General features: G+C 47.4%; 1 protein-coding gene across 3 annotated transcripts in view; it reads right to left on the bottom strand.

Moving 5' to 3' along the window:
- The window catches only part of LARGE1 (LARGE xylosyl- and glucuronyltransferase 1), a 544,808-nt gene that overhangs the window by 107,190 nt on the left and 416,746 nt on the right, over positions 1–20,872 (bottom strand). For all 3 annotated transcript variants that reach the window (XM_058741473.1, XM_058741472.1, XM_058741474.1), the window contains one exon: positions 11,484–11,588. In XM_058741473.1, the coding sequence (XP_058597456.1) occupies positions 11,484–11,588 (105 nt within the window). The remainder of the gene's footprint in view (positions 1–11,483; positions 11,589–20,872) is intronic.

Here is a 20,872-nt window from a genome sequence, read left to right as displayed (position 1 = left end):
GCGAAGCAGACTTCTTGTACTTAAGGTCAGATTCTGGAAGCCTTACATTAAACACACATTCTCTCTTGTGAGGCCATGCCAGGGGAAGGAAGGAAGCAAATGACAGAGAAACTCTTCTAGAACAGGGGCTTTTGCTCAGGAGGGTGGGGGATGAAAAATCTTGCCATGTTTTCAGAATGCTGCAGTTAGGAAAACACTTCAGCAGTTCAGGGTAATTGGAGGCCACCCATCAAGTCTGACAAGTGGAGGGGGGCTCTTGCTTGGCTGCCTTGCGAGGGTACTACAGAGAACCCAGAGCTACTGAAGGCAATGTGGTGGGTTAAGTGCCCTGGGCCTGCTGATGGGCGCTTCAGCAAAGTGTCTGCACAGGCTGTAATCCCAGCGCTCAGATGAGAACCTGGCTCAGAGACAAGACTTAAATGGAGACCGTGAAAAGGGAAGAGAGTGCTGGGTGAGGACAGTTTCTCCCTAGGGCCAAGAGTGAAGCTGTGCATTGTTTAAAAACCTTCCAGCCTGTCCGGTGAAGCTGGATGGGCCCTTTAGCATTCAGACATTGGCCCTACCTAAGTTCCCAGCCTCTTGGCCTACCACTGTGCTCTGTACTCTTATGCCAGGAGTCTTAGCTACCATTTGTTGAGTGCTTACTGTTGCCAGGCATTTTCCATTCACTTACGCTTTCCAGCAATCCTCTGAGTCTGTACCGACACTCCCATTTTACAAGAAAGGCAAAAAAAAAAAAAAAAAAAAAAAAAACAACAAACCAAAAAGGTGAAGGGATGTGCCTAAGTGACCACTGTATGGTTGCTGTAAGGCCACTGAAGGAGCCAGAACTTGGGCTCTTCACCACTCCCCACATGCTGGGCACATACTCTACAAGTCACATCTTGGACTAAACTAAAAGCCCAAACCATGGGCTGTTTGGTTTCTGTGCTAAGAAATTCTACATCTCCTAGCCTGGGCAAGGGGCAAAGTTGGGGGGTGGGGGAGCTTGCTGCTCTATTGACCTGGAATGTCCACCCCCACCCCCATCCCCACCTCCAGTCCTCTTGGCTGACACTTCTCAATGCATGCAAGCAGGGACTGTGGGCACACCCCTCCATCACAGCACCCAACTGCATTGTATTTGTCCTTAACTTCCTACTTTAAATTTAACGTGACCATGTGGGGGGAGGGGAAATGGGGGTGCAAGCAGAGACCACACGTGACTTTAATTTCTACTCCTAGTGTAGGGCCTGATGCCAGGCACCTGTGACCTGCTGAGTGCATGCCTATCGAATGGGCACATCCTGTAAGACACGGGGACATAGATGGTTTCCCACTAGTGACTTTCCAAGTTGTCTTCCATGTCCAGAAAGGCAGGATTGATGGAAGCTGGAATGCATTTATTCATTCGACAAATATCTGAGAACTTTCCCTGTTCTGGATGGGGACATGGGAGCAAACAAAACAAGATTCTCACCCCTCAAGGACCTTGCTTTCTTGTGGGGAAAGACAGGGATACAAGGCTCCTGTTGCTGCCATAACAAATTACTTTAACAGCTTAAAACCCACACATTCATTATCTTGTAGCTGTGTAGGTCGGAAGCCTAGGGGTGGGGCTGGGTTCTCCACTTAGTCTCACAAGGCCAAAATCAAGGTGTCAGCCAGGCTGGGATCTTAACTGGAGGTTCTAGGGGAAAATCTACTCACAAACTCATCAGGTTGTTTCCAGAATTTGGTTCCCTGTGGTTGTAGAACTAAGCTCCCCTCTTCTTTGCATGCATTAGCTCCTGAAGGCTACCTGCTCTCCTTGTCACACACTGTCCACCAGGGTGGCATGAGAACTCTTCCCCACACTCCCAGTCTCTCTGGCTCCCCTTCTGTAACATCTGTCCTGTTGTCAGGTGGAAGAAGCTTTCTGCTTTCAAGGGCTCCTGTGATTAGATTTTTGGGCACATCGGATAATCCAGGATAATCTCTCCATTTTAAGGTCTGTAATTACCACTGCAAAGTCTCTTTTGCCATGTAACGTAACAGAATCACAGATTCCAAAGATTAGGGCATGGGCATTTTTCGGGGGCCCATCTGCCTACAACAGGCAGCAGCTGAATAATAAAAAATGTGTCTTTTATAACACTGATGAAAAGCACAATGAACCAAAAGAAACCAGGGTGAGGGATGGGGAGTGTTCCCTGGGAGAAGCAGGCCAGGTAAGCCTGCCTTGAGGAGAGGCTGTCTGAGCAGAGCACTGAAGGTAGTAGTGGAAAGAGCAGTCCAGGCAGAGGGTTCAGGCTTAGGGGTGAGAATGCATTTGGGTGACAGCCAGGAGGCCAGTGTGGCCAAACAGGAATGTGCAGGGAAGAGGAGGGGCCATGTGCTTGGAGAGGTAGCCAGGACCGGCCCAGAATGACCCCCTTCCAATGATGCTACACTTTGCCACGATTCTCTCTGGGCTAGTGGTGGTCTTTACAAACCCTAGACCAAAGCAGGAGAACAGGACCAGATGCAAGGCTCCAATGTGTGTTAACGTGAGTCAGAGCTCCCAGGGCCTGCAGGGCAGAATCTGGAGGCATTCTGAATCTGCATACTTGAAGACCCGGCTTTGAGCATCCCCAGATTTCTAGAGGAGGGCTTGGACACTGCAGGTAAGGAATGGCCCAGAGATGGGTTAATCCTCCGTAGCTTGGTGAAAGTATGCTTGACACCTGTGGCCAGGGGGTGTGGGGTGTGACCATAAGAAGAACATACACATCCAGGTCTACTCCTGCTGGGGGCCTCTGCTGTGTTGGCCGTTCTCTCTGGAATGCTGTTCAGAACCCAACATGGCTGCCAACTTCCTTCCTTTCAGGTCTGCTGCTCAAATGCCATCCTCCCAGAGAGTCCTTCCCTAAAGAAATGGCTCTTTCCAGAAGAATCCAATTCCCTTCTATGCTTCCCAGCACATCATATTACATCAGGGTTTTCTCAAACTCAGAAGCGTAAACATTTTATGCCGGACATATTTTTATAGGGGACCTTCCGTGCATTGTTGGGTTGGCTGCATCCCTGGCCTCTACCCACTAAATGCCAGAAGTATCTTCCTCACTGTGACAACCAAATACATCTCTGAACAGTGCCAATGTCCCCCAGGAGCCAGATTTCCCCACCAATTCCCACTGATGACTGCTGCTCTGTGCTACTGTCTCCAAAACACTTACCATCTTCCAAAGTTATTAATTTCATTCAACAACAAATACTTACTCAATGCCTAATATATGCCAGGCGTGATTCTAGGGACAGGATATAAAGCAGGGAAATTAATAGACAGAAATTACTACCCTTGAGGAACTTAAATCCTCATGGAAAGAGACAGAAAATTAAAAAGAAAATGAGGGAAATTATCGTAGGTCAGATGGCAATTACCACGACCGAGGAGAGTAAGGCAGGGAAAGGCAGTGGAGTGAGGCTGCTCTCTGGAGCTGGATAGGCCCCCCCCAGGTTCAAACAGGTGTGTTTGAGGAATGGCAGGGAAGGCAGAGTGGTTGCAGCTGAGTGAGTTCAGGAGCGCCTGACACCAGGGCATCACAGGATACAAGAGGGGGATTGCTTCTCTCCTACAATAAGGGACCTCCCACAAACACAGCTCCTTTTTGCTCTGTCTCTAGCATCCCCTGAGCCTAGAAAGGCACCTGGCAAGTCACACATGCTGGGTGCGTGAGGATTATGTGTCCAGCGAATGACTGAACACATGGATGGCTGGTGCTGAGGAGGGAGTGCTCAGGCCCAGACCTCTTCAATGGACTAACGATAGGGTGACTATCAAACCATGTTCAAGAGCCACAACTGTTTTCCCTCCATGGGAACCTCATAACATTTTTTTAAAGTTTATTTCTTTATTTTGAGAGAGGGTGAGCCAACATGAGTGGGGCAGAGAGAGAGGGAGACAGAGAGCTCCAAGCAGGCTCTGCACTGACAGCACAGAGGCTCAATCTCATCGAACTGTGAGATCACGACCTGAGCTGAAATCAAGAGTCAGACAGTTAACCAACTGAGCCACCGAGGAGCCCCGGGGAACCTCAAATATAAAAAGAAAGTACTAATATCTGACACTGACTGATCCAGAGATCGTCCCAAGCACTTTATAAATATTATCTAATTTTGTCCTCTAAGCAACCCTGTGAGGTGAGAATGCTTCAAGTCCTGATATGATAAAGACTATTAGATGCCCGGATATCATGGAGCCAGAACCAGATGGAGCCATGAGTTGAACCCACAACTGTTCATTTCCACAAGTAATACTGTGTTTTAAAAGGAAAACGGAGGGTCACCTGGGTGGCTCAGTGGATTTCGGCTTAGGTCATGATCTCCTGGTTCGTGAGACTGAGCCCTGCGTTGGACTCTGTGCTAACAGGTGGGGCCTGCTTGGGATTCTCTCTCACTCTCTCTCTTCCCTTCCCCTGCTTGTGCATTCTCTCTTTCTCAAAATAAATAAACTAAAAAAAAGAAGAAGAAGAACTAAGGCCAAAGGAGATTCTGGTTCAGGAAATGAAGTGAACAAGCTTTGGGCAACTTCACTGAGCCTTAGAAGAAGCGTAAATGCAGAGAAGTAGCTGGCGGCAGTATTGCTACACAGACTTCTAGCTGAGTGAATTTCCCTCTGAGAGGGGAGCATATTATCTTATTCATTGATGCTAACCTTGAGGGAGATCACAAGCAGGTCACGGCTTTGCACTTGGGTCCATCTGTTGAACAGCTGCAGTGCCTTGAACTCATGGCTCTCCATGGGGGCAATGCCTCTTCTTCCCAGGAAAGGCTACCACAATGAAGACTATTCCTGCATCCCATGGGTCCCCCTGGACATTTGTGTTTAGGCAATCTAACTATCTGAGCCTGAAACTCATCTCCTTACAGAAACAGAACTAAGTGATGTTTTTTCAATGGTTTTAATAATAGACAATGAATTTGGAGTGCAAATCGAGGGAGGAGGATACTTCCTGCTACCTGATAATTTGCCAAGAGATGGTTACCACTTTGGGAAAACATCTCACAGATCACAAACGCCACTCGTGGAATCTGGATTGCCAGTGCCCCGTTGGTGATGTTCAACACTGTCAGCATCACACTGAAGATGGCTGTACCCTGAACACAGGCACAGAAGCATCTGACTATTCCATCAGGTCCTGGTTCCACTGGAGCCAAGCCTGAGCAATTACATGTGAAGTCAATATTATTTTATAGTAAATTAATTTCCTTTTATCTCTTCTGTAAATTATATAGCCAGGTCACTATATCGATTTTTTTTTGAAATTGTATTTGTAGACAGTGTAATATAGGTAACCTTTGAATTTTATTCCAGGATTGTAAAAAAAGCCTTCAAAACATTTGTTACAAAAATGAGGCAAGGCCACTGGCTGAATGAACAGAAGGCATTTTCATTATTTCCATTATTTTTGTGGATGACCCTAAGTTGAGGACTAAAATGAAGTCAAATAAAATGAGACAAAGATGGGTCTAAATCAGATAAAACTCAACTAGAGATAAATATAAAGTCTGTGCTTTGGGGTCAGTAAATCTAGTACAGAAGTACAGAATGGGGAACCTTTGGCTCAACAGTCACTCATGGAGCTTCTCAGTTGAACTCAAGTTCAATGTGAGCTTGATGTGCAAATGGCAATAAAAGTGTGTACCAGGAGGCTGTCTCTCAAATTTTAGCATGCATCAGAATCACGTAGGGAGCACGCTTCGAAGCACAGTTACTTGGCCTCACCTCCAGAGATTCAGATTCACTTTATGTGGTTTAGAGCCTGAAAGCTGACATTTTTAAGCAGACGTTCTAAATGATTCAGAAGAGTGGACAGAAATGTCCAGGTGGAGGCGTGAACCTCTGACAGTTTGATAACATCCAGAATGTATCATTCAGATCAGTGTGTCGCCCTCACAGAGAGAAGTTGGAGCTACCCAAAATGGCCAACCCAACAGGATGGTGGAAGATCTAGAAGCTATCTCACATAGAATTCCTTCCTATGGGAAGGAGGTTTTGGAGAGCTGGCAACTGGCTTCAGACATGTAATGACACCGAAGATGTTGACTAAGAAGGTGCAGTAAGAGCACGTCTACATCCTTACAGTACAGAGATGGATCAGAAAATACAGTACAGAATAGACTAGACATGTCTACTGAGTGAACCATGCTTCGAATGGCAAGCATCTTTCTATGGGCTTATTCTACAAACTCTATTTAAACTCTTCTGTGCCACGAGCTTGGGATACAGAGCTCAAAAAGTCATAATCCCTGCCCCCAGAATTAGTGTAAAAGTAGTTTTTTTCCAAACTTCTTTCCATAGCCCTAGGATCAAGTAAGAGTGGAAAATCCGCTGGGCTGAAAAGCCTCCCTTACTTTTGACTTTCCAGGATCTCAAATACACCAATACTCAATTTGAATCTCTAAGGGAAGGATCTAGTGTACAGATTTCTCAACCTTATCTGTCCATAGTTTCTAAAGATGTATCAACATCTCCTGCAATGCCTTCTGGAATTAGTCTAGAAAATGCTGGTTGAGGTTTATTACGAGGTCAGCATTCAACTCTGAATCTCAATCGTCCTAGGGGCTCAAGTCACCCTAAGTCTCTGTGGATAGGCAAACTTTCCTCCACTAAACCACAATCTTCTTAAAGGAAAGTTCTTGGTAGCACTCATTTTTTTTGTTGTTTACAAATCTTTTTCTACGCTGAATATAGACATTCAGTAGCATGTGTTGAATGAACTACATTTAAAGCTAGTTTCTCTGAAAGCAATTATTGCAGACAAATCATCCAATACTAATATTCCTTCAGAGCATAAACAGTTCTTAGCTCTTGAGCCAAGAGACAAGGAGGGCTCTGAGAAATGAAAGGACTTGCCTTGGGCTGCAGAAGACTGGAGGTCAGGGGCAGAGCAAAGGGTCAGCGGACATCCCACGCTCTGGGCGGCCCTCGAAAGCTAATTGTTTAGGAGTTCTTTGGCAAGTGGCCAAACATTGGCTCCTTTTGAATTCCTGCCCTGGAATCACCGTGGCACCTGGCTTTGCCAGGCCTCCACCTTCCACTTGTACCTCTTACTGTGCTCTAGCCTCAGAGCTGAGTCCACCCTTGAATGTCCCCATTCGATTGTTCTGTGGATGAGGATTCCTAGAGAAATTCCTCCTCCCTCCCTGGAGAGCCAGGTCTCCATCTGCCTGTCTCTGGCCTACTTTGGAGACTGAAAGGAATTGGGATACATTTTATTTTTAAATTGTTTCTTAAAGCACATCCTCTGGTTAACAACCTCGTCTCGGGGAGGACGCACCTTGTCCTGGAGTAACCTTTGGGATCGTCCACAAACAAACCTCTCTGTCAAGCATCTCCTTTCTACCGGCCTGACTTCCCTCACCCCATTCTCCGGTCACCTGCTACTTGTAGCTTTCTTTCTCCTTCTCTTCTTTGCTGGTGTTTGTTTCTAAGATATTCGCCGTCAGCGTAGGAACTGAAGTGGGCTGAATCTTAATGAGCCTGTCATAATCTTATTTAAGGAAAGAAAAAAAAAAAAGTCCTGCAGACAGCTGAATGCTGGGTGAATGACAGCTTCCCGCACCTAGATGATGAATGGACAGAGTGGTCGGGAATGAACCCATCTCGATGCAAGGATGTGGGAGGTGCCCTTTAATTCCACCCGAGTGCTCATGGCAAAGGCACTGTGCTGGGGTCGGCCTGGTCGTCCACAGCTGCTGTGGCTCAGCAGTTCTGTGAAGATGGAATTAAGTTGTAAACAGCTCTGGTAAGAAGGGAGGGGAGGATGTGGGAGATGGCGAACAGATCTGCTCTAATCGTTTAGGCCCTGTGGGCTTTGTGCAAGCAGACTGGGAAGGAGAAACAAAAGGAAGGAGGAAGCTGGCTGGCTATTTTCAGGGGAATGTCTACCGCACAAGACAATTCTAGGAATTAATGAAGATAGTGCATAGTAAAGTGTCTGGTCTGATGCCTGGTGAATGCAGCTGAACTTGATAAATGTGGACAAATCTAAATGACTGGAAAACAGTTACTCAGCTAGGCTGTGGTCCGGAGGAGATATAAAAACTACAACCAACTCCTAATGCATTTCGGTTCACCAGGCCCTTGTAGCTACACTACCACAACAGAGCCTCACAATGGGCTCTGGGTGGGCTTATTCATTCTCCGTTCCCAGAAACAAACCCAAGGCTCAGAGAGCTTGAGTAGCTTTCCAAAAGGAACCATGTTGGAAAGCGATAAAGTTATCTCTTGAAGACAGATTTTCAACTCAAACAGCCTATGCTTCCCCCCCACCCCCGAGGATTTTTAAAGTAAAACACAGTTAGGAAGCTGGTCTATGAAGTAAAATCATCTCTTTTTCTAAAATGATATGAAAAGGTAACTTTTTCCAGATAGTAGAGAAACAGGAGAAAAAGTGCTAGGTGGCTGCACTGTATTTAGGGAAGAGCGAAAATCTCAGGTTTTTTTTTCTGACCTGAGAGGGCTTTGAAGACCTTAACAAACGTCACATAACCACCAGTTTAAAAGCAGAGGACGGGTTCCATTCCCCCATAGGACAAGTGACAGAAAATCCAAGGGAGCACAAACTAAGATTTACTGAGCACTTGTTTTGTGCGAGACACCGGGCTAGGCTTTTGAACTAGTTACCTTGTTAATCCCCCCATACTAGGTACTATGATCCTATTTTATAGGGGAAAGAATTAATTAAGTTTCAGGGAGGTGAACTAACTTGGCCAAGCCTACATGGGCACTTAGTGGCTGAATCACGATTCCAACATGGATCTGCCAGAGTTTGCCAAGACAAAGCAGAAGTCTCAACGCGGGGCTTTGTTGGAGATACCCCTTTTGGAGGCCTGCTTTCCGTTAGGATTTAGGGCAGCGGGCTCCCTCCCAGCAGAGTCCTCAATTTTCACGAGAATCTAAGTGCTTCATGACTCATCCACTGATGTGTGGTACAATTCCTAGTCTTAAAATAACAAATCCCCATCATGAAAGCCAATGCATTCTGATGTCGCATAAATCCTTTTATAATGATCACTCGGTGTCACTGGCTTATTTAAATGGACACATCACTTCTAACAGGGTTTTCCTCATCTGCTCTGCCCTTTAAGCAGCAGCAAGTGGGAAAGTAACTCACTGCCTTGGCATATCAAGGAGGAGCTGGAGGTGGTTTAGAGACTTGTATGTCTCCCGACCTCACACTGAAGCAAACTGGGAGAGGCAGGATAGGATGTGTCATTTTTGTCATAATAAATTCCCCAGTGTGCCACATTCTTCTCCTCCCTGCAAACCCAGATTGATGACCTGTGGTTTTTGTTTGACACAGATAACCACGACCCTGATGCTGTGTCCTCGAGACCACTGCAGTATATATCTCTGTGTGACACTGTCTATTATTCTGTGTTGTGGAAGACAGATACCAGGGTTTACCTGAAATCTCCCTTATCCCACCCAACAGACATGGGTGTCTCGGGCTTCCTGAAAGCCTGGAGTGAATGTACTGGAATTCAGGATTTTACAAAATATCAACATCAGATGATAATTCGTTTACCAAAGGAAAGAATGGGGCGGGGTGGGAGGAAGGCATATGATTGGCCCCACAGTGGGTTCCTAAAGGGTCTAGCCTCAAATACACTGGGAAAGCCCTCTGGGAAGGTTTGCTTGGAGAAGAAACAGAGTGCCACATTTCAGAGCAGACTCTTCTGCTCCAGAAACATCCTGGAGGCTTATGAGGCAAAATTCTAGGCTCGTCTCCAGATGGTTGAAAGACAAGAGTCCAGAATTCCACAATGTATAGTATTCTTGATCTTGAAGCCAGTGAAGTTCAACCTAGGAAGGTCAATAGTCAACAAGGCAGCCTCCTTAATGCTCAGACTAGAGCCTCAACCCCTCTCAGTGTGAGTTTCCTGGGTATAAAATAGAGATAAGAATAGTGCCTGCCTGGTGGGGTTAGTGTAAGGATTGTATCAGAGTAACTTCTAGAAAGCACCCGGTACATACTCAGCTGGTACACCGAGACCAGAGATGTTGCCTTAGCCATTATGAAAATACTTCTACACCAGCTGAGGGAGAGCTGGTGCTCAGAGCCCTTCTGCCTCTCTCCCCCAGCCTGGCCCCTCTCAGGGATTCCTCAGACATCCTCACCATCCAGCAACTCAAGGGTTAATGCCCAGCGCAGCAGGGGAGCCTCCAGGAGGTGCGTGAAAGGCCTGTTAAAATTCCTTAGCTGCAACCTGCAAAGAAGGCTGTAATGCCTGGAAGGTATCACAGGAAAAAATTCCATAGAGGGAGGCATGCCTGGATGTTCTGCCAAATGTCAGCTAAGGACGGCCCCCGACCCCCATCTCAAAGGACAGCCTTACAGGACTCCCTAACTGGCACCTCTGGACATGGACTCTGACACTTCCTTTCCTTGTCCTCCTCCAGCTTTGACACCATCTCTGAACTCTCACCTCTGGAAGCTTGACTGTCATCCATTTTTCTTTGGCCTCTGGGGCCCCTGCATTTGCACCTGACCCTCAGCTCTCAGAGTTGACTTTTAGCCCCCAGGACCTTTTAGGTGGTGCCATCCCCTGACACCCGCCCCACCCCAGTCCACCTGGTCTCAGATGCCAGGTCCCAGGCCTTCTGGGCCTCACCAAACCTACTGCCCCCTGAGCTCCAAGTTTTGATCTTGACACAGACCACACATCTACATCCTTCAAGAGCAAGGTTCCAAAGCAGTGGCAATAGAAGATAAAGGAGAAAGGGCAGAAGGATCCAGAAGCACTGCAACAATAGACATTGGCAGTCCTGAGCTTAAGGAGAGGGATGTCGCTCTAGTCTCTTATTGATACACTCTGTGAGGTCATGGGAGTTATCTGGCCTACCTGGCACGGGGTCTAGGGTCTAGTCCACACCAGGCACTCTATACATAGCTGTTGAACACAGAATGAATGAATGAAGATACCATTAGCCAATGAACTATTAGCAGAAATTATGTCACTTCTGACCAGAAACTTTCAGAATCAATAGGACATCTGCTACTTTCCTCCCTATACCGGGAAGGATGAATCCAGATGAATCCGGAATGCCTACAGTGAGCAAGATCCAGCAGGCCTCACACAGACATGGAATGGGAGGAAAGTAAACTTTTGTCGTGGTAAGAAGCTGAATGTCGGGTTCTTTGTCACTGTGGAACGATCCTTGTATCAACGGAGCCAAGGGACCTAGAGGTCATACTTCTAAAAAAGTCCAATGGGATCTAGATCTGAAGGTGAGTCAGGAGGGAGGCTTTTTGCTGAGGTTGCAACTGACAGCCAAAGTCTGACAGCTGAGCTGACTATAGTTGTGGCTCTAAGAAAGAACCGAAGGTCAGCTGTGTATGTACCATCCACTGCAGAATTCAGGCAACCAAGTGGTCTCCTCCTATCCTTTGCCTGCCTCCTCCCTCAGAGGAAGGCACACTGAACCCTCACGTCACCTTCTGAAACCCCCACCATGTACCACCCTCACGATTTACCTGTGTTGTAGCCCCTTCCAAGGGCAGGCCAAGGACGGTGATTTTTCCACAGGTTTCCAAGGTACCAGTCACTCTGGTTCTCTACCAAGCCCAGGACCTGCTGACCTGTAAAGTACAGAGAAAGCAAAGGTCATAAAAGAAGCCAAGCCACACGGAACAGTAAGTACTGAATAGGAGATATAGTAATGGCAAATCTTATTGTAGTTTTTATTAAGTGTCAGGCCCTGATCTAAGTGCTTAACTTGTATTAGTGTATTTAATTTTCAAACTTTGGCAGCCCCGCCATTTTTTTTTAAGTTTATTTAGTCATTTTGTGAGAGAGAGAGAGAGAGAGAGAGAGAGAGTGAGCGAGCATGCGTGTATGGGGGAGGGGCAGAGAGAGAGAGGGGGAGAGAGAGAGTGAGCGAGCATGTGTGCATGGGGGAGGGGCAGAGAGAGAGAGGGAGAGAGAGAGAGAGAGAGCAAGCAAGCGAGCATGTGTGCATGGGGGAGGAGCAGAGAGAGAGGGAGAGAGAGAATCCCAAGCAGGATCTGGGCTGTCAGCACAGAGCCTGACTTGGGGCTTGATCTCACAAACCACAAGATGATGACCTAAGCCAAAATCAAGAGTCGGATGTTTAAACGACTAAGCCACCCAGGTACCCCTTGCCCCACCATTTTTATTACCCCCATTTTATAGAGAAGAAACTAAGGAGCAGATAATTAACTTGCCCAAGGTCACCCAGTTACTCTGTGATAATACCGGAATCCCAAACCAACCAACCAACCAACCAGCCGACCATCCAGCTGACCAGCTGACCATCCATCCCTTAACTCATGCAACACATATTTATGGACACACCTCAAGTGTTCCAGCTCTACTATTCCCCACTGTACATGAGTTCACTGGCTGTCTGGGCATCAGCTGAGATCATCTGCCCCCATTGGAGGGAAGAAATGTCCCTTGGTGAAGGAGATGGAAGCCCATAGAGAAGAGCCCCCTTTTGGCCACCTCCCCACAGTGTTTTCACCCTCACGTCCATTTCATCATGAGTCCCAAGCCACTGTGTCATGTCAGTGCAGGAGTGTTTTCTAGAGGAGCAATTGGTTCTCTGTCCCCAGCACTCAGCTCTGACGTTGGCCTGTGTCTGCTGTACTGGGACCAACAGCACGGCTGAGCCAGGCCTCTTAGACTAGTTTCTCAGCACCTTAGGGGAGTCAGTCACTTCTCTTGATTTCTTAGAACATAATGTTCCTGGGAGTCCAGGCCTTGTATGGAGGGCAAGCAAGGCATCAGACCCACCCATCTTCCACGAGACAAGTCCATCATCTACTTGCAGAAGGTATTCATTCCCTTGGATTTAACCGTCAACTATTTACACACCAGGAAACTGAAGTTCACCAGGATCATGATGTGCACAGGTAGTGGTGGAGCCAGCACATAATTTAATACTTGTGCGACACGCACACTCCTTCCACCGTCTCAATTCCATCTCGTTTGCCTTTGCAACAAGCATTTGTGGGAAGAATGAAAAACCCTTGTTATGGAAAAAGAAACTGACGCTTGGATATTTTAAATAGCTTGCTAAGGGTCACATGACTAATAATCATGGTCTTCCAGAGCTAAGTGATGCCTTCTGGGGCTGAAATCTTGATATTATTGGCCAATCTGAGAAATAAAGACCTTTCTGACCAAATGAAAGCCTGGCAGCATGTTAAGAAAAACACGACATTTCTCCCGGAACAGCATGCTGCATGATATAGAACCTCCCTGGTGTGATGGCAGCTCCCTGAAATGATGGTGTGTGGGCTCGGCATAATTTATTTGATCAATTTATCGAGCTCCTATCTAAATCATCACCCCGGCACAAATACATAAATTAGAGGCATGGGAAAAATACTACCACCCACTTTGTCATTGTATATGATCACATCCCAAACTTGTAGAATCCCTCAGAAAAACACATCAACAATTCAAGAAGTGGAAGAGCGAATCAATTCTACATGCAACGAGCTTGGGATGTTTGTGCAAAACAATGAGATCTGAAAAGCAGGTTGTCCTCGGCTGAGAAAGATGTGTGCCGCATCCCGATGCTGTGACCTCCTTACAGAGTCCACGTGATAACCTCTCACAGAGGTTGGGGTGCAGGGGGGCTACAGAGTCCTTGAGGGATCCGGTTCATAATTACTAATGACCCCGGGTTCAGTATAATGAACACGGTGTCTGTCACATGCTCAAAAATGACAACAGGGGAATGAGCGTTCACTGACTTTTAGGGTAGCCACCTAGAAGTTCAGATATGCTCATCTTCAGCACCTTCAAAGTCCAAATCGCATACTCTGGCATTCCACGAACTGTGTTCTGCCTCAATCTACTTCTTCAGAAGCTTTCTCTTTTTTTTAAGTTTATTTATTTTGAAAGAGAGAGTACATGTGCGTGTGAGTGAGCAAGAAGGGTCAGAGAATCTGTGCTGTCAGTGCAGAGCCCGATGCGGGGCTCGATCTCATGAACCATGAGATCGTGACCTGAGCTGAAATCAAGAGTTGGCTGCTTAACCAACTGGGCCACCCAAGCACCCCAGAAGTTTTCTCTATTTAACCACACTTCATTCCTGACAAATAAAAATGTACAGTTTTATTGTTTACATTCTCACCTCTGGCTATTGCTCATTTGGCTCTTGTTTGACGGGAACTGCCCTGACCCCCAGACAACCCCTGCCCGTCAACCCTTCCCGTTCATCTAGCATGAAGCCACCTATGAACACCCCTAAGTCTGAATGGTCACTCTACCTTCACTCCCATGAGATGGGAGACAGCTCTATTTAGCACTTCCTCCTGGCATGTTTTGCATAGCCAACTTACGCCCGCCCTGTAAAGGACAGAGTGGGTGATACGCAGGTACACCCACACCTCATTTGTAAATATCCACCTACATTAGTCCGAGGGCAAGGACTGGGTGGTATCCAACACACTAACAGGTGCTAATAAATATGCTAAATCAATGACGTCTGGTGGATAAACCTCTCCCGACTGGGAGACCCGCAATGTTAGTGTATTAGTACCCCCACACTTCTGAAGCTGCAAAGCATTGTGCCCTCCCCCTACTCACCAACACATTCTCTGGCAAATCTGGCATCTTCCTCACCTGCATGGAAAACTGCAAAGGTGGGGTGGCACCACCTGAAAGCATGTTTATGTTGGTTGCTCTGCCCAAGGCTCGAACCCAAGGTCTTGATCTCCAGAGAAGGAGTGACATACATGATTAACCTAAGTTAATGTTATCCAAACTCCCCTCTCAGTTTGCACCTGGGCTGCATTTCTCATGATGGTTGCATACGACTCCTTTACACATGCCAGCCCTCTTTAAGGTTAAAAAATCCTTAATTAGGAACACGATAGCTATAATTTTAACATCCGCTGGTTGACAAAATGCAAAATAATAAATAGCTACTAAGATTTCATTTTGCTTTTTCAGATGGATTCATTAGCTGCTCTGTCAGGGATTAAAAGGGTAGCTGGGTTGGGGAGCCTGGGTGGCTCAGTCGGTTAAGTGTCCAACTTCAGCTCAGGTCATGATCTCACAGTTTGGAAGTTCAAGCCCCACGTCAGGCTCTGTGCTCACAGCCTGGAGCCTGGAGACTGGAGCCTGGAGCCTGGAGCCTGGAGCCTGGAGCCTGGAGCCTGCTTCAGATTCTGTGTCTCCTCCTCTTTCTGCCCCTCCCCAGCTCGCACTCTGTCTCTGTCTCTCTCTCAAAAATAAAATAGAACAATGGGGTGACTGGGTGGCTCAGTCGGTTAAGTGGCTGACGTCAGCTCAGGTCATGATCTCATGGTTCATGGGTTCAAGCCCCACGTTGGGCTGTGTGTTGACGGCTTGGAACCTGGAGCCTGCTTCAGATTCTCTGTCTCCCTCTCTCTCTGCCCCTCCCCTGCTTACATGCTCTCTCTCTCTCTCTCTCTCAAAAATAAATAAACATTAAAAAAAATAACAAAACATTTTAAAAAATTAAAAAGAAAAAAAGGGCAGCTGGGCTTTGCAAATGGGCTTGTGAGTACCTTAGACTGTCTGATGTGTCCTATCCTGCAGAGGTCTGTTGTCCATCCACAGGGAACCATGCAGCAGGGTAGCTAGAGGTAAAGAGTGGAAACCTCAGGTCCCACTGCCTGATCCCAATTCCTGGCCCTGCCCCTGCCCCTTTCCAGCTGTGTAGCCTTGAGAAAATTACTTGACCTCTCTTGGCCTCAGTCTCTAACCATTAGGGCTGTTGTGTCTACACATGTCTGAATGACTTCATGTGTGTTAAGGGTTAAGCATAGGGCCTGAAACCTATTAAGCACTCTGTAAGTCATAACTATTTTCACAGATCATCCAAGCTCCCCTGGAAGCTTCTGGAAGAGAGCAAGCCCATCCACAAGCTTTTCTTTGAAGGTCAATCTAGCACAACAGTTAGGTCTTTCTAGGACTTTATCTAACTGTGGTCTGAGAACTGAGTGCTTCTGAGGTTCTTATTAACTGCAGGTTTCCTGGGCGTCAACCTAGACATTAATTATGACCCAGAGGCAGCTTCCTCCTGCCTCTCTGGTTTCTAGAAGGAGGAATTTCCTGGCTGCTAGCCCCAACCCTTTGTCTCCTCTATCACACAGGAGGACTTACCTGGCTGGTGAGCTTCAGAGAAACAAGCCTACATTGCTTAACCCCTCCTCCATCCCTTCTCTGACAAAGGGTCACCTTAACCCTGTCCTTTCCTGGGGCAGGCCCCTTTCCATGAGGCCACGGTTGCCCCACGCTTCTTGGGATGGGGTGGGGGGGGGGCGCAATTCCAACTCAGAGTGTTGATATGACAAACACCCACAGTAAGCCCTCCAATTTAACTTGCACTAAAAAGGTGACATTTTGCTCTCTTTTACCCTTAAATTGGCTCAGTGTCTGGGAAGGTGGGGTTCACGTCATCTATTAATTCTCTCATGCCTCAATTCTAAATAAGAATTCCGGTCACTGGGTCTGGTCATCTGCATTTTAAAAAAACAGGTAATTGGAAAGGACATTAACATTTGAGAATTAGTGATCCAGGTCTGGAAACTCTGTCCCTGACAGTCGAAGGCGAGGGTCGAAGGCGAGGTTCACCAGTCGGGTCCCCAGCATACGATAAACTCATGGCATCTAAATCTAGCCGACAAACCAGCAGAACTCAGTGGCAGCCTCCAGTGGTAGGCTTCTTGAGGACAGTGAAGGGATGAAGAAGCGAACATCAGAGCCAGACCGCCCACATCCAATCCTGGCTCTTCCACTTATTAGTTGTGCAACCTTGAACAAGTTACTCAATCTCTTGGTGCCCATTTCTTCATTCGTTTATAAAGTGAATACGTAGGACATCCCTTAGAATTAATTTTTTTTTCTCTAGGCACTATTTTGTGTTCTTTGCTTATTCAAATGTTACCACTAACAATGCCTGGAAAAATAGTAAAATGTTCAGTAAATATCTGCTCTTATCATTACACCCAGAATTCCCTGGCCCCACCTTCTGTCCCATCCACCTGGATTCAGGCATCAGCAGTTTCGGCCTTCTCCCCTGATCCTTCCTTAGCTGACACGGTCCTTACTCGCCTAGACTTTGGTTCTGTTTAATATCGACTGAGGGTTTGCTCTGTGTCAGATACCACACAAAAACTAAGGAATCAAAGACAAATAAAACACGGTCCTTGCCCTAGAGGCAGCTAGAAGAGGAGGCAGATAAACAATTATGAAACAGCATGGTACCCACAGTGACAGAAACACTGATAAGTTAGAGGAATGGAGGGCAGGGAATAATTGATTCTGTGGGGGAGGGTGGGTGATGCTGGCTTGGGGTCTCCCCGGGGTCGTCTACTGCATCCTAACCTGCACTGTGGGCTACACCTGCTGGTCCACACAGACCTCCAAACCCCCAAGCTTCCCCACAAGCTTTTCTGATAACAGTGCTATCTCACAACACCGTTCTCAGCAGAGACGGTGCATAAGACAGGCCATCCTTTATAGCTTTGCCAATCCCAGCTCATCAGCCAGATGGCATCTGGTCTCCAGAGGTCAAAGTCTAAAGCCTTAACCTGGATGATGCGAACACACATGAGATCTGCCATCCCATTAAGAGGTAAAGTCCCAGGGGACTCCTCTTGGAGGGCGGTGCGGGGGGCTGGGGGGAACATGGCCGCTGGCGTGCTGCCTCGCTCAGCATCCCGCACTGTGTCGTCTTCTTAGGAGTTATTATAATAAACCACCGTGACTAACAGAAAAGGCTTTGTCATTGTTTTCCGTGCGGCCCTGTGGTTATGATTAAGTGCACTGTTCCCCGTCTTCCTTACTCCAGGCACAAGTTAACTTATGAAAATGAAGCTGTCTTCTTTGCTTATTCATACATCACCACTAACAGCCAGACAAGAGCGAACAAGCTTGCTATTCTGCTGGGGCCCTGGTGTCGGTGTCACCAGCCAGCAGACGGATGGCTCCAGGCTGGGAACTCCCCTCGCTCCCTCCTTCCGCAGCTTTTGGCTCAAGGCAGAGAGCTCCGTTCAGGAGGTGAAGCCCCAGAAGCAGGGGGATGGTGATGCTTCCACGTGGCACATGGGGGCATGGACAGGGCATGCTGGGCATTCGCCCACCAGGTGGCCAGGAGGGAGGCAGACAGCATGGTGAATTAGACAAACGGTTTGTGACCCAGATGAAGAGGGGGGTCTAGCCCTGATTCTGTATGGTTTGGCCACGGTCTTACTTTTCTGAGCCTCTATTTCCTCACTGTAAAGGGGCAAGGACAGAATCTACCTCCCGCCTCCAAGAAGGGATGTGCAGCCAAGTGACACAGGCAAAGAGCCCTGCTCCTGGTGGATGCCTGCCTAAGGCACTGCCCTTCCTCTCCACGGTGATGGTCACTGTGCATATGGTGTCTGAGTCTTCCTATCAAGTGCTCACACCGGCTGCACACACTAGACTCTGCGAAATCTGGCCCTACTGCCTGCACCCTGTCCTGCTGGCCCTGCCGTGCCTTTCTGAAGCTATCAGCTGCACCAGTCTCTTGGCTGTTTTCTTCCCTCTAAACATTCTTTCCCTGCCTCCCCTTCGATGCTGGTGCTCCCCAACTCCCATCCTTGCCCCCCGCCCCACTTCTTCTTGTTCTACATTTTATCCCTGGATGACAGGATCTGCTCCAGTGGCCTCAAGTACCACTGACAGGAAGTTAGTCACCTATCTCCATCCCAGTTCAGACCACTTTCCAAAGCATCTTCTCTTAATTCCTTGCTCTTCAAATCCTTGCCATAACCAAATCCCACAGATTTTATCTGCTATTTTTCAAACCTGTCCCCTCGCCTGCTCTGTCACCCCCTTATCACATTTTCTTCCCAGATTACTTGGCAGATTGCACTTGATCACCTTCTCTGAGGGGAGCTGTGCCATTCCATTCTGCCTATGTAAAAATATTTGGAAGGTGCAAATTTGATAATTTTGCTTCCTTGATTAAAAGCTTAGTGCTCCTGGGGGCCCAGTATAGCACGGATGGGTAGATGAAAATCTATCACGGACCACCCTAGCCCATCTGGAACTGGTAAACTCTTTCTAGCTGAATGGGATGGAAATGGATGCTTACAGGTTAACCTCGCCAGGTAAACGCCAGGAACAGAGTTCTAACGCGGATTGCAGATGCTCCCAGGGCTGCCTCCTCTCCCCCGCCCCCAGGAAAGCTCCTGGATGCACAGAGAAAGTCCACCAATCACTTCTGCATATCAAAACTGCTCTGTTTGCACCAGCAGGTGAATATTAAAATGTGATAGCCAGGGGCTGTCCGTAGTATCAGCAGAGAAAGCAACAATGACATTTCAACCTCATATTTATTCTAATAAGCTATTTTAAAATAGAAAAGTCTTTAATAGTACCATTCAATAATGCATGTCTGAGCACAGGACGGCTGTAATAAGGAAAACGTATAGTGTCACATTACCGTTTACTACACATCCTGAGAGGACTGTTCCTCGCCCTGGATGCCCTCTGCTAGTGGGTGTGGAATAATAAAGCATCCCCTGAGAAGATGCAACACAAAAGGTATTTAAATCAACCCTGGATGGGTTGAAAAGGACTGTTTCGGGAACCTGCATGTTTCCCTACATCCTACATCCTCAGTATAACTCCGCCTGAAGTCACTCTGGGATCACCGAAAAGTCCCAGGCACAGCAAAGATCTGAGTACTCACTCCAGAACTGCCTGCTTTTACAGGTGGAGCCCAGAGAAAGGGAGTGAGGTGCTTGGGAACATACCATCCAATGCTGGGGCTCAAGTGCTGACTCCATGCTGGCTGTGCTTTCTATGCTCAAGCTTCTCCAACCTGGCTGCCTCTCCTTTCTTTGAACGTGAATATAATTCTCACCTTGTTCAAATTCTACTTGAATGGTAATCCTGGGTCAATTCGTACTCCCTCAGTCTCCTCCTCTGTATAATGGTAAAGGGATCTACTTCATGGGGTTCCCTGAGACTCTTGGTTAGGTTTATGTACCACAGGCTCATACTGTGCATCCTTGCGTTGGAATGCACGTGCCCTAGTTAAAAAAAGGTCTTCCCTCCAATCATTTTCTTGCCTTGGGGGTGCTCCTCTAGTTTATTCATTCCAGTCAACCTCGATTTCATTTGGAGATAAAGACCCCATTCTTGCTGACCTTGATAGCTGAGGGATAATCCCCTCTAAGAGGAATTAGAATCCGTGTCACTCTAGAAGGCAGAATTAGGCTGAATGAGTGAAGACCGAAGGAAGATAGATTTTGCTTCTTATAAGCAAGGCTGTAAGTTCCCTTAGAGTTCGCCAAAATGGAAACAGGCTGCCTTTCTAGGGAGCAGCTTTTAAATACTGGCGTAGTTCTGGAAAAGGCTGCATGATTCAGCCCTCAGCCAGCAGGTATTCACCAAGATCCTACTGTGCACAGGGCTCTGTGCCAACTGCCGGAGACACAACAGCGAAGAAGAAAACAGGCCCAGTCCCCGCCTGTCAGATTTTATGATCTCTACGCAACGCTTCTCAAATGGTTTAGCTACCTTCCGCCAGGCCCCACCCCTAACCTCACTGAAGCAGATTCTCCTGGGATGAAGCCTGGGGGTTTCTCTGCAAAGACAGCCCCCTTAATTCTCATGCATGGCAGATTTGGGGGCCTTTGGAGTGGAAGGGCACCCAGGGATTTCTGTACTAGATTTGATGACCTCAAATCTCCCTTCCAACTTGATTATAAGATCTCTTTATTAGGCGGTGTTCAGATTACTCTGTTGCACTGTGTTTCCACACCTACATTTCTGGTTAGGAACAACCTGCAGGGCCTCTCCCTCACACTGTGGGTAAGGCTCCAAAGGACAGGAAAGAATGGGTAGAAAGGCTGCCCAAGGCGTATTTGACCTGCACACC

Source organism: Neofelis nebulosa, chromosome 8, assembly GCF_028018385.1.
Source record: "Neofelis nebulosa isolate mNeoNeb1 chromosome 8, mNeoNeb1.pri, whole genome shotgun sequence".
In the NCBI taxonomy this organism is placed as follows: domain Eukaryota; kingdom Metazoa; phylum Chordata; class Mammalia; order Carnivora; family Felidae; genus Neofelis; species Neofelis nebulosa.
Note: the sequence above shows the minus strand (reverse complement) of the source record. Positions and strands in the feature narration are given on the sequence as shown.